Raw genomic sequence first — 14,210 nt, 5'->3', positions numbered from 1 at the left:
AAAAGAAAAAAAAACCAGATAATAAATTGGATGGGGGCAAAAGGATATGAGGTTTAGGCATCAGAAATGAGAAACTCTTACAAATGATTAAGAAAAAGATAAGAACCATAACAAAAAATGACTAAAGGACACACAAAGTAACTGACATAGGAAGAAACAAAACAGATATATGCAAAGATGGCCAACCTTCCAGATAACCTAGGAAATGCAAATTGAAACAAATTCTTTTTTAGTCAAATTATTAAAGATTAAAAAGAATAACTAATTACTTGTTAGCAAATGACTTCAAAGTGGAGAAAAGCTGGTGAGGAAGAGTAACAAGTTCAGAGAGACCTGGGTGGACAAGGGGCCAGGAAGAGGCCGAGGTGAAAGGGCTGCTGCCTGCCCTGGGTGGCCATGGCCATGGCCTCGGTGTGGCCGGGCAGTGGGCAGTGCAGAATATTAAGGACCAATTTCTTACATCTTTAGTCACCAGGGGAATTGAGAGATAATCTAGATTGTGCTGCAAATACAGGCTGAAAGTGGAAAAACAACACAGCAAAAAACCAAAAGAGACAGCTCATCTCTGTCCACTGGCTTGAAGTGAGTCTGTGGATGGCAGCCTGTGTGGAGTCTGTGCTGGTCATTCCCCCTCCTTGTCATAGAGCATCCTGACTGAGCATCTGTTGTACTAAAGAACCACAAAACAGCATCAAGCAGAGGAAAGTGGGTTGGTAGGAGAGAGAGGGGGGAAAAAAATGGATTCATCCCATGGTAAAGACAGAAAGCTGCCAGTAGTGGAATTACGTTATTAATAGCATATATTATTATATAACATATGTAATATAATAATAACAGCTGCACACTGAGTTCTGCTTCTGGGGCAAAGTGCCTGGGTTCAAGCCTCAACTTTGCCTTTCATGTGCTGTGTGACCTTGGGCAAGTTACTTAACCTCACTGAGCCTCGGTTTCCTCATCTGCAGAATGGGGACAACACTAGCACCTGCCTGCATGGTACTGTTGGGAGGATTAAGTGAACTGTGTAACACACAGGAAGGGCCTGGCCCAGTGCCTGACAGATTGGCGGCCCCACTGCTATCACCCCAGCTGCTGCAGGCCGTGCTCAGCCCCTGGAGCCCCTTCTGTTCAGCTTCATACCAGCGTTCAAATCTTTTCCTCCTGCACCTCAACAGGTCATCTCGCAAACTCTGTTTTGGAGTCCAGAGGTCCAGAGAATTTCTGTGTCATCTTGGAGTTTTAAACACTGAGGCTCCATCAGGCCCGTGGCCCTGGCGTGCACACCAGGGCAGGACCGGCTGGGCGGCCCTCACGGACACAACTTCCAGCCCGAACGCCCAGGCTGACCCAATTTCGGGTACAGATTAGGACGTCAACCTCAAGTGGCAATTAAGGGCTATTCCCAGAGCGGACGCTGTGGCCGAGTCCACAGGCCAGGGCGGCTTCTCCTCCAGACGTCTCCGAACGTCCGAGGGGCAATTAGATGGCCGTTTAATTCCCCGGCGGTGCAGGAGCAAGTGGAAAACACCATCTGACCGACAGCTCATTTCCCCAACTGACAGATGATTATTCTCATTACACAAAAGGATTTTCTTTCATTTTCAAATCGTCAGCACATTCCTCCGCAAGAGCACCGTACCTGACGCGGTGACTGTGCCTGCCCAGAGCGCGTTCTCTATGCTCAGGCTCTCGCTGATCGGGGCGTCGCTGTCCTCCTGCAAAAGAACAAGTGGACACACGCTGACCCGCCAAGGTCTGGGCAGGACCCGCTGGCTGTCTCCAGCCTGCTCTTCACAAGAAGGGAGGAGAGGATGACCCCTGTTTGGAAGCCAACAGCCCAGCTGGGAGAGGCGGGCCAAACTCATAAACTCTTATCCTTGGCGTTTCCGCCCCGGTGAAAAACAATGGTTCACGATTTAAGAAATGCAGGCTTCTAGCACTAAAGAAACATTTTACAAGGTGAGAACTAAAATGTAGAGGCAAGTCGAACAGAAACAGCCCTTTGCTGGTCAGTCTTCGGGCTTCCAGAACAAGAGCAGGAACAATTCAATTTGGGTTCTATAAACCTATTACCCCACAGGACTAAAATAATTCAAATCCAAATTTAATTTCTATTCTGAAAGGCTGGGACGTGGTTTAAAATTTATAACCCTGGCAGATAGGACTTGGAGGAATAAAAGAGGACAGGGGCTCACATGAAAGAGACAGAAAGAGTAACTGCTTTCAGACACCAGAGTTAACGTTAATTACAATAACACTGGTTCCAAGCTGTCAGGTGATTCAAGCTGTTCAGAGGCTGGAAGAAAATCCCAGTGGTGTTGATTTTACTGAGAAGCAATATGTCAGCTTTCAAGGTGGGGCCTTCTGAAGGGAACGTCACCCCACCTGGCACAAAGCAACTCTCTGACAAACACCTGTCAGCACTGCGTAGCAGGGCCTCACCCCAGGCATGCGCCCCGCCAGATCGGATTCTGCGTCACACAAGGCTTACTTACTCTGGTGAAAGTCCCCACAAAGTTGTGAATGTCGATGTTTGGCTCCTCTGCATACACATACGATCGAATCTGTAGAAGGTCCTGTTCAACAGGGGTGACATTTTGGAGGTAAAACGAAGTCACTGTATGATTAAAGGGATTTCAGGAAGCATCCACTATTTTTCCAAAGCAAGTGTATTTTCCAAACAGCTCTCAAAACCACGGGGCAGGTGGAAAAAAAAGAGGGAAACCTTCCAGCAAGTAAGTTTAGGAGTCACTACGTGCAATATCCCAAGACACACTGAGACCCTAAAGGGAAGATTCTGTGTTTCTCTGTGTTTACCCAGCATTTCCAAAACTAAGTGATAGCGCAGATCCCCCCTGCGACACTCTGGTTTACAAGAGTTGTTCATACCAACCAAAACACTCATTAGGGAGGGTAGGAGGGAGACGCAAGAGGGAGGGGATATGGGGATATATGTATAGCTGATTCACTTTGTTATAAAGCAGAAACTAACACACTGTTGTAAAGCAATTATACTCCAATAAAGATGTTAAAAAAAATTTTTTTTAATAAAAAAATAAAAGGAAAGAAATTCTGACACTTGCTCCAGCATGGATGAATTGTGAAGATACCATGCTAAGTGAAATAAGCCAGTCACAAAAAGACAAATACCATAGGATTCCACTCATCTGAGGCACCTACAGTAGTCATATTCACAGAGAAAGAAGTAGAATGGTGGTTGCCAGGGGCTGGGGGAAGAGGGGGAACCGGAAGCAGTATTTAGTGGGTCCAGAGCTGCAGGTTTCCATGATGGGAGTCTGGAGATGGATGGTGGTGATGGCGGCACAGCAGTGTGAATGTCCTTAACACCACTGAAGTGTCTGCTTAAAAATGATAAGATGGGGCTTCCCTGGTGGCGCAGTGGTTGAGATTCTGCCTGCCAATGCAGGGGACACGGGTTCGAGCCCTGGCCTGGGAAGATCCCACATGCCACGGAGCAGCTAGGCCCGTGAGCCACAACTACTGAGCCTGCGCGTCTGGAGCCTGTGCTCCGCAACAAGAGAGGCCGCGATAGTGAGAGGCCCGCACACCGTGATGAAGAGTGGCCCCTGCTTGCCACAACTAGAGAAAGCCCTCGCACAGAAACGAAGACCCAACACAGCCAAAAATAAATAAATAAATAAAAAATATATATATTTTTAAAAAATGATAAGATGGTCAATTTTATGTATATTCTGCCACAATAAAAAAGACGGGGGCGGGGGGAACCAAATCAAGTGGTCAGGCAAATTCAGGCCACAATGCCCCTTAGCAACAAGGGCCTGGAGTGGAGTAGAGGCTACTGGCCATGCCCTCAGCAGGCCCTGAGCTCCCTGCAAACCATCCAGGAGGCCCATACGCAGATGTGTGGGCAATGCGGCATCTATGTGCTGATAAATAAAAAAGGCCCACAGACAGCAAGTGAAGGGAAAAACGTTTCAGAATCATAATTACAGCACAATCCCGTTTATGAGAAACCACACTCCACCAGCAAGTGTGCAGCTGTATATCTGTAAGGAACTGCACTAAAAAGGACCTGGGAAAATCACTACTGATTTCACAAGAGCCCCTGGGAGAAGGAGGTAAGATCTGGGGAGGAGGCTGTGAGCAACACTTTTCACTTGTTCCTCCAATTTGAGTCTCTTTTTGAATAGAATATATTCGCCTATTACTCAGGTAAATCTTTCCATACAATTCTTTTCATCTATGACTTCATCAAAACACTGTTACCCAACTAGGCCACTTCAGCCCACTAAGGCTGAAGGTACAAACAGTGGTACCTTATCTCTCTCTGGACACCAGCCCAGGCCTGGAGAAGACGGATGTTTATGAAACTGGGTGAAGTTTCCAAAGTGCACATCGAGAAAGGAACTCAGAGCCGTGGAACCGGCGGGCACCTTCACGATTCTAGGCTCTTCTGGACTGTCTCCTGAACAGAGTCCCTCAAATCATGGGACTAACCCTCACTGGTTAGCCCCATCTCAAGGATTCCCCAGGGCTCCTGGCCACAGTCGAAAACTCACTAGAATTCCTGGTCTAAACAAATAATAAGAATGGTGCTATTTCCCGTCTTATTGGCCATGAAAAATCATCAGTACCGCGGACACGTTTATTGCTACGTTCACTCCACTGAGACACAGAACTGTCTCCTGCCCTCTCCCTTCCTCCCAGGACGCAGTAAGGAGTGGCATGAATCAATGTGGCCACAAGCCCAGGAGAAGCTTCTGCGCTCTGCTTAATCCTTTCAGACCACCCACAGGGCATGTCAGTCTCTGGGCACTTAAAGTACATTTCGTGATTTTGTAACCTACTCCCCAGGCCTCATCCAGCCCAGGTGGCTTGCGTTTACACTTCCTCTTTGGCTCCCTCCCTACCTCACTCTGCAGTTTAAGGCATGAGTGACAGGGAGCTGGTGGGGAAGTGCGGGGCCCCAGGGAGCTCGGAGGGCCTGTTGGTTCCAGCTACGGTGGCGCCCCCTCAGACAGGGCCTGCATGCTGTTCCCTGCACCGTTCGACATGCTGTTCCATGCGCTGGGCGCCCAGCAGTGAACACACCGACAGAAACCTGCTCTCGAAGACTCTGCCTTGAAGTGAGTGGAGCGGGAATGCAAGGAGAGGGTGGTCAGGAAACACCTCTCCAATAAGGGGACTTGTACACAAAAACCAAGAGTGAGTCTGACTGTTCCTGGTGGAGAAACTGCAAGGGCAAATGTCGGGGGGCAGAAGCATGCCTGATGGAGAGGCCTGTATGGCTGGAGCTGGCGGGCAGAGGGGAGAGAGCCAGAAGCTGAGGTCAGGGCCTTAGCAGAGAGACGAGGTCCGCAGGATCGAGTCTCAGGAAGCTGAGATGCCTTTGGAGATTCGGAGCAGAGGAATAACGTGCTCTGCGTTGGGTTTTACTTTTATGCCAGGTATCTGGTCAAGGTTTCTTAGAGCTGGAGCTTCCCTCAAAAGAGCACCATCCCTACAGGCCAGGTCTGCGTTCACAAGGCCACACGGCCTGGAGCCAGCAAGCACTCGAGGCTCTCGAGAACCCCACACCCCCCCCACCCCCGGAGCCCCACCTCACACCTGACGGCCCGTGTCTGGCCCCTGAGGGGCCCGAGTCTGAGAGCCCTGAGGTGACACAGTCGCCAGCGGGGCTGCTGCAGGGACGGCTACTCACAGCAGCGGTGGGCAGCCTCTGAGTGCAGGCCACGGGAAGCCGAAGTTTCCAGTCCGTCTCTCCGTCCAGCTGATCCGTCCGCAGGAAGCAAGACCCTGTGGAGGGAAGCCAGGCACCGTCCATTCCCCTGCAATTCAAGAATCCTTCCCGTGGCAGCTCCGAGCAGCTCCAGCTCTAGTACTTGTAAAAACAGCCAATCAACGGCCAACGACCAAGAGGGAAAAATAAATAGCCGATTTCCCATTTCCTCCGTAAGCTGCGGGGTCAGAAAGATCTGGGTTCAAATCCTCGCTCCACCACTCACCGTGGGAGCCTGGGCTAGTTTCTGGACCTTGCTAAGCCTCAGCATGTCCTGTCTGTAAAATGGGGAGACACACAGATCTCACAAGGCTGCTGTAAAGGATCCAGTGGGGTGATCATACCCCCAGCACGGCAGCTGGCACGGGGCAACCAGCATTCGAGTCCATCTGGGGCAGGGGTTATGAGCACCTTCTCAGGAACCAGACCTCCTGGGTTCAGGTTCAGGCTCCACGACTCCCTAGCTGTGCCCTGAGGGAGTTACTTCTCCCCTCTGAGCCTCAGTTTCCTCCAGGGCACAAATGAGGATATTACAGCGCCAACCTCATGCTGCGAGGCCTAAAGAGCTGATCCATGCAAACTGCTCAGAACAGGGACCACAAGGACCACGTTAACTGTCTGCCGTGACTATCGACCTGCAAAATTTGTGGATACATATTTCAACCTGATCTGTACGCGTCTGAGCAATCAGTCAGCTCTGTATTTCATCAGACAGAGAATGTACTGAACTCCCTGACACCGCACTTAAAGACTTCTGAGGACTTTCAGGAAGATCCCTTCTAATTTTTCGGGGGGAAGAAAGGGAGAACACATCTGGGACCTCCAATCCATAACACTCCATTTTCACTGCCGAGGACACAAGAACTAATTTGAGGACAAAGCTGCAGTGTTTAAAAGAAGACTGTTTTAGGGCCTTCCCTGGCAGTCCCGTGGTTAAGACTCCATGCTTTCACTGCCGAGGGCCCGGGTTCAATCCCTGGTTGGAGAACTAAGATCCCACAAGCCACGCAGCACAGCCAAAAATAAATAAATAAATAAAAGAAGTCTGTTTTAATGGAGTGCCTTCCACCCCCCTCTCTGGATGATTTAACATATTATTAGTATACAATGTCATCTGCACTTTTATCCAATGCATCATAAAAGAGGTTGCAGCAACCTCAAAGGGATACAAATATGGATTTTTCCAGCATTTGAAGATCTCTGATTATGCCTGATGGGCAAGAGAAAAACAGCCTTGTTTCCTCAAAACAGCTAGATAACAACAAATAAAAAGAAAGGAGATTTGCGTCAACCAACGGGGAAGGCAGGAGGCAGCGGGGGCGGCGGCCACAGTGGGAAACGCAGCCGGGCCCCCGAGCCTGCCCTGCGGATGCAGGACCTGCGGGTGCAGACGGCCGAGTGCCCTACGTCATTTTATATAAGGGACTTGAGCATCCGTGGATTTGGGTACCCACGGGGGTCCTGGAACCAATCCCCCTCGGACACCAAGAGACAACTGTAACTGCGAGAAGTAGGGTCTTGCAAGAGACTTGAGAGGTTCACTCAGGCAAACAGGCTGCAACGACAAATAAATCGATGGGCAGGGGTGACTATGGCCCCACCACTCATGAGCCAAGGCGGGGAAAGGCCACCTACCCCTAATCTCTCCCCCCAGCTTCTCTACTGCCCCATCTCATGACACACCTCCCAGTATTTTCTCAGAGGAGTTTCTGTTTGCTTCTGTTTGTTCGACACGCTTCCCAGTCCTGCCAACTCCTGCGGTTGAGCTTAATGCAGCCCAGCGGGGAAAAGCACAGCCACTGAGTGTGACTTTCCCAGCTGTGATTCAGCACGGGTCCGACTATCTTTGCGATGATCAAAATCTGTTGACCTGCGCGCACCAAAAACCTTTTTTCTTTTTTTTTTTTTAAGACTGCTCTACGAAAAGAAACGTTCTTGACTTGCCTCTGTGGCTCCAAAATGATCATCTACTTCTGTTACATTTTCAAATGATTATTTTGCCAAATTACCACTGAAAGGTTAATGGTTATTTTCAAAATTGATCCCAGATGTTTACCGTTTTTTTCTGATGTCCTCAGGAAGATCATGTCAGCAGGGACCCGCTGGTTCTGCGTTATGAACAGAAAGACTGTTACCGTGAATGCCTCTGTGTGAGGTTTCCATCCCCAAGCCCCCGCCCCCTCAGTGGGGAGGGGAGCAACCCAAACCCACAGCCTCTTTTAAGTGTCTGCCTTTGTCAAAGACAGATCTGGGGATTTATTTTGTTTTGAATCTGAAAACTCTTGCACACTGCTGTTACGTTTACTAATCTCCTACTGAAATCTTATATCGGAAAGAGAGCTTCTAGTTTTCTGGCGAATCCAGCCATTACCTCCTGAAATTGCAGCCAGAGGACCCGGGAGCCCAAAGCCTGCTCCCCTAGCTGGCTTTCTTCCAGGCTGTCTGCTGAAACTAAAGACATACATACACTCGGCTCACGCTTTCTGCTTCTACCAATTTTCCGGCTTGATGTTTGGCTTCGAGTGGGATTTTAATAAGGAAGTCAAGTTAGTAAGAAGCAACAAAAGCCGCTCTCAAAAAAAGAGGGAAGCCAACAGCGGGCCTCATGTAATTGTGAACAGGCAAGTATGTCATAACATAAAGAGGTTTGTGTGGGTCTTCTGAGCTGCCACCCAGGAGAGCTTCACTTTACCCCAAATCAACTGTGAGTTCTTGGATTTAATCCTTTTAAGAGAGCATAGTTCACTTCCTACAGAAACAAGTTAAGATGCGATCCTTTTCTAATCAAATATGATTCCAAGACTCTCCAGGGCCACCCCCAAAATCCAACACCTCCCAAACATACACAGTAAGAAAAGGTATGAGTGCTGGAGTAACAAACATATCGACAGCACTATCTTTAAAAATGCACTTGGGGCCTTTTTACTTTCTCATGTTTCACTTAACCCCTACTCCCCATAAAATGACAGAAAAGCACAATGTTATTTAAGTCAAAAAATGTGAGACAAAATTGTTCAAAAGGTAAATGACAATTATTTTTATGTGCTTATGCAGCCAGCAGACTTCTAGGAAAAACTTTATTATGATGAGTTTAAAAAAAGACTCCAAAAACAACAAGCACATCAAATAGGAAATCAAACCTTGGAATTGTGTTTGTAACTTGGATTTCTGGCTAAGAAGCACACAGAAACCATGAAAAAATATTCTGTGTGTGTGTGTCTCATGGGAAAGAGATGTTTCTCCCCAGGCAAAGCTTCTGGGTAGAATCCCAGAAAGCAAACGTCCAGTTCGGCCACCAGATACACGAATCACACGTTGCATCGGGATGCGTGAAGCGGGGGCAATGACGTCCCTCTCCCACGCGCCCATGCGGCAGCCGTCAGGAGCTGCGCGACCCCACTCACCTTCTCCACAATGATAAGATCTCCAACTTGGATGCTGGAGCTCTTCACCTTCACTGTCCCTGCAAAGAAACAGGCCCAGAAACATCACATCTGAATTCCTTCCAAGTCTGCGCACCTCTGCAGGGTGTCCGCTAGCCTGCGGACCCAGAAGCACGTGCCCCCGAGCCCAGCAGCGGCAGCTGCATCTCCTGTCTCTCCGAGAAAAGGTTCACCTACCGCAGAGGCCGCTCCAAAAATGAATCCCCGTTTCGCGTAGCACTGGAATGACTCACTCAAGTAAGATCTTCTGTCTTAATAGCACCTTAGAAGCTATTCTAAATCAGCACCATAAAAGATTCAGCCTCACACACACACACACACACACACACACACACAGAAATGGGGAAGAAAATTCAGAGTCAGATCCATGGACAGAAGGTCAACACTTAATTCTCAACACCATCAAACAGAAAGAGGATAACCCAAAATGACTGACTCTTTTTAAATCTGCGATTGCTCTGTAGTGCAGCTTATATGATTATGATCAGATCACATAACTTTGGCTGGATGTTTATCTGGATAAACAATAACAGCTCACATTAAACACTAATTCTGTGCTAAGCGCTGTATAGATATTGACATCCTGATGGCTTCTCTTGCTCCTATCAAAGGCCACCAGAAAAATATATTATCTCCAGTTTTCAGACAAAGGAAGTAGGCTCAGAGAGGCCCCATCTTCCCCTAGTCTCACAGTTAGCACAGGTCAGCACCAAGATTCAAACCCTCATCTGACTCCAGAGGATGGAATAAAAAAGAGGGACTTCGGTTCAACTCAAAAAACATTTACTGGGCTTCCCTGGTGGTGCAGTGGTTGAGAATCTGCCTGCCAATGCAGGGGACACGGGTTCGAGCCCTGGTCTGGGAAGATCCCACATGCCGCGGAGCAACTGGGCCCGTGAGCCACAACTACTGAGCCTGCGCGTCTGGAGCCTGTGCTCTGCAACAAGAGAGGCCGCGATAGTGAGAGGCCCGCGCACTGCGATGAAGAGTGGCCCCCGCTTGCCACAACTAGAGAAAGCCCTCGCACAGAAATGAAGAGCCCACACAGCCATAAATAAATAAATAAATAAATAAATAAATAAATAAATAAATAAATGGATGGATGAATGAATAAATAAAAAATAAACCCAAAGTTTAAAAAAAAAAAAATTTACTGAAGTGCCATGTTCTAGGAATTCGAAGATCAAAGACAGTCCCCTTGTCCTAAAAAAAAGCTCATAGTCTCATGCAGGCGTCGACAAGCATGTCCTATAAAGAGCAGGAGGGCAGACAGTTTAGGTTTTGCAGCCAGTGGACAATCTCAGCTCTCCCAACAACTCTTCTCCCCAAGGGCAAATAGTCTTTGTATATTTATATTTTAAAATGTAAAAAATGTTCTTGGCTCTCGAGCCAAGATGGTGGGCTGAATTTGACCCACTGGCTGTAGTCTGCAAACCCATGAGCTGGTGCGAAAGACAGCAAGACAAATGCTGTTAGTGCAAAATAGTGTGTGAAAGGATGGGAGTAAGTCCGGTATGCAAAGGGAGCAGAAAAGGAGACCTCCCCCACTGAAGGGGGACCAAGAACGGTGCCTGACACCCAGAAGGCTCGTGACTATTCACTCCGCATTCAAGCCCCCTTAACGGAGTGCCTGCTGGAGGCCAGGTGTTCTAAGGGTGGGATGCATGGAACTCGCACTCCAGGGGCAGGAAGGAGGCAAGAGACAAATAATGAATGAACGGGCTGGGGTATGGGGAGGTATCAACAAATGCTTTACAGGAGAGCTGAGATCAGAATTAACCAGATGAAGGACACTGGTTACCAGCATCAGGAAAAAGGAAGGCATGAGACGGGAGACAGTGACGCACACGCGTAGCACATGCATCTGTGTGGCCACAGGCTGGAACGCCTTTAGCGAGACAGAAAGCATCACACGGAACAGAAAGAGATGAAGGGCTTGGGGGGCCAGGTGGTCCAGCGCCCCATAAATAAGCCTGGGGAGGACATGGGTCTTTATTCTGGTGACGGATCAAATTCCCACACAAGGGAGCGACACCATAAAAATCTTCATGTTGGCATCTCGTAATAAGCCCATTTAGCTTATAAATGTTCAGCCGAGAGAGAAGAAAATAATAATGGTTCTCAGTCCTCCTCGATAAAGTATATGCCCCAGAGCAAGGGTGACCTGGGAGTTCTGAATCTGCTGTCCCCCACCGTGGACTCACTCATTCAACAAACACCCAACACTCACCCACTAGGAGCTAGTGCACAACGCAGGTTATTTTATCATACACTTTTCACATCATTTAATGCCATGGGTCTTTTTAGTAATTCACCACTAAATGAGATGTTTCAAAGCATTCCAATGACTTCAACTGAAACAACTCTTTCTAAGAGGTTCCACGGGGTTTGATTTTTAACTAATGTTTGTACTTAATTAAATTTTGTCATGGTAACAGTGAGAAGACCTGGTGCTAAAAGGGCAGCTCTTGAACACGAACGACTTCTAGAAAACACGTGGCAGATGGCTCTGAGGACGGCTAGACTCTCTCCCCCTAGGAAGGGAGCATCTGATAGGGCCTTGCTTTCGTAAAGCACGAATTCAACCCAATGGCCTGAGCCTGGGCATCCTCGGGACCCACCACCCTCAAGCGTTCGTTGTGTCGATATCTTTGCAGAGGGAATGGAGAACATCCGCGAATCCTAAGAGTCAGCTCATCAGAAACGGCTGAATGAAGAGTGGGCTCCCTGCGCAGAATTCTATTCCAGCCTGAACAATTCTTCTTGCCCAATGAGGGGGCAACAGGAAAAATGCATACAGATACACTGCTCTCTCTGGACAGCTTATCAAAGCCTTCCTCGAGGGAAGATCGTAAATTCAGCGTGCCCCCCACCCCCTTAGCCAGTGAGCTTTTCCTTCGCCTGAGCTCGCCCTCACTTTCCCGAACATAAATTTACACATTGTCTTTGGTTTTATTACTGAAATTTATGCTGGTGGCCTGACCCAAACCATCCCTGAGCCTGTGTTCTGATCTTCAAGACCTACTCACAAGTTTGCTCTTAATATCTAACCCTAAGAAGAGCACTGTTACAACTCTTACTAAATAATAACTGCATATGGATATACGTGTGTGTTAGCGAGACAAAGGACAAAATCAGGAGGATTATACTAAAAGGGTTAAGGGTGATTCCCTCTAGGGACAGAGGAGATTTACCCCTTTCTTTGGCAAAAATACTTCCTAAATTCTTCACGACAATTTTTTTATAATAAACATGAGGTGCTCTTCCAATAAGAAAAAGATATAATAAATTAAATTAGCTCAAACTTTTAAGTGACCAGGCCCAGATTTTTCCCTTCTACGGCGGGGTCCTGATTTACGATCGGTTAATTTGAACTCCGCCTCTCTGTCCATCTGCTCTACCTCAACAAAAACCCTTTAATCCGCTGTGTTTGCAGAGCAGTTTCTGACTAAACCCAGCAGGCCAATCCCTCTGACAAACCCTCCTACTGTAACTGGCTCCATCTCAGGAGGAGGGCAGCGGGGGCCGCACCACCCTGAGGTCACTGGGGTTTCTCAGCCCCGGCTCCCTCGTTAGCATTTTAGTATTTGGCAGGGATGAGCCTCAGCTTTGCAGGTTCCATACAGGGAGACCCTCAGATTCACCCGCTCTATTGAGCCAACACACGGTCCTGACCATACATTTGGACTTTTCGGGCCGCACTACCATTTTTGGGTGATCAAAAATGTGTAGCTCAGGCCTGCACACAGAACACACATTTAGCATGTGTCCGTGTACCTGTGCGTTCTGAACAAGAAAAGACAGATAAAACCAGAAGAATGAAAGGAGGAAAAGCGGCAGGAAGGAAAGACAAGGGGAAGCAGAGACCAGTATTTCGATTCCAACATTTACTGGGGTTTTGGCTGCCGACGTCCGAATGAAACGCCCCTCTCTAAGAAGCCCACGAGTAGGTAGGGAAGGCACCGCTGGGGCAGGAGAGAAAGAGGACCAGAGTCAGAAAATCTGAGCACTCGGTGGCTGGGATTAACCTCCAGAACAACAAGACTCTGAAAATTGTGGAAAGGGCCCAAAACACATAATTTCTAACCTTACGTGAACCACTGTTCTGAGTTTTCTACCAATATTCTTGCAAAAAAAAGATCAAGAAACATTCGCACGGTGGCAGAGCTCCCGTCTTCCTAGCAAAAGAATACGATACGTGAAAAATAGCACACTGACAGTGATTATTACCTACCTCAAGCGAGAGGAGCTCTCCCTACTACACTCCATTATCTGGTTAGAAGAAAATTCTCTCCCAACACTCCCCTGAGAAGTTAGCAGACATACTTCCCAAGCACCCCTACTTCTTTTGTGTGTCAACTACCCTAGAGATTCCTAAAACTTCTAGAAGCAGAGTCCAACCCATGGGCATGTGACCTGTGTATTCACATAGATCCCCTCACCCTTGGGTGAATGACCTACTGTTTTCATCTTCAAATTCTTAATAACTTTTAAACAAGCGACCCCGTATTTTCAGTTTGCACTGAGTCCCACAAATTACATAGCTGGTCCTGAACAGGAGTAATAATACCCATTCGCATCTTCTTTATAAAGTGCACAGGAAGATCCGGCCGTGGTCTAAGATCTGAAGCCACAGAACTCCTCACTTTGCCCCGCAGACCTGTTTTTTCTTTTGGACTCTGTCACACCCAATCTCCAACCTCTAGGCTCTGGGATTCTTACATATCTTTGCAGAAACTCTACAGAAGTTGGGTAAGAGATTTTTCAAAGGTTAAGTGGCAGATTCTCTGCCGGCCACATCCTAAATCATAAAATGCCTTCTATAAAATAAATGCATCCCGTTCAGCTTTTGCCACTTCACCCAGGTCACCTCTGAGCTAGAGTTTATAACGGGGAACAAACTTCCAATTACTAGAGCTGTTTATTTCTGCAGAGATGGACCCCCGAGCCTTTCATAAGCAAACCCATTGAGCCCAAACCATGCTTTTCATGGATGAGAGCTTCAGAAT

At 47.9% G+C, this 14,210-nt stretch overlaps 1 protein-coding gene across 1 annotated transcript in view; it reads right to left on the bottom strand.

Moving 5' to 3' along the window:
* The window catches only part of ATP9A (ATPase phospholipid transporting 9A (putative)), a 141,198-nt gene that overhangs the window by 81,928 nt on the left and 45,060 nt on the right, over positions 1–14,210 (bottom strand). The window contains exons 5-9 of the mRNA XM_068565282.1: positions 9,163–9,221; positions 7,815–7,866; positions 5,681–5,775; positions 2,493–2,573; positions 1,637–1,712 (exon numbers count right to left, since the gene is read on the bottom strand). Of these exons, the coding sequence (XP_068421383.1) occupies positions 1,637–1,712; positions 2,493–2,573; positions 5,681–5,775; positions 7,815–7,866; positions 9,163–9,221 (363 nt within the window). The remainder of the gene's footprint in view (positions 1–1,636; positions 1,713–2,492; positions 2,574–5,680; positions 5,776–7,814; positions 7,867–9,162; positions 9,222–14,210) is intronic.

The sequence above is a fragment of the Eschrichtius robustus genome, chromosome 16 (assembly GCF_028021215.1).
Source record: "Eschrichtius robustus isolate mEscRob2 chromosome 16, mEscRob2.pri, whole genome shotgun sequence".
Lineage (NCBI taxonomy): Eukaryota > Metazoa > Chordata > Mammalia > Artiodactyla > Eschrichtiidae > Eschrichtius > Eschrichtius robustus.
This window is presented reverse-complemented; position numbering and strand designations above follow the sequence as displayed.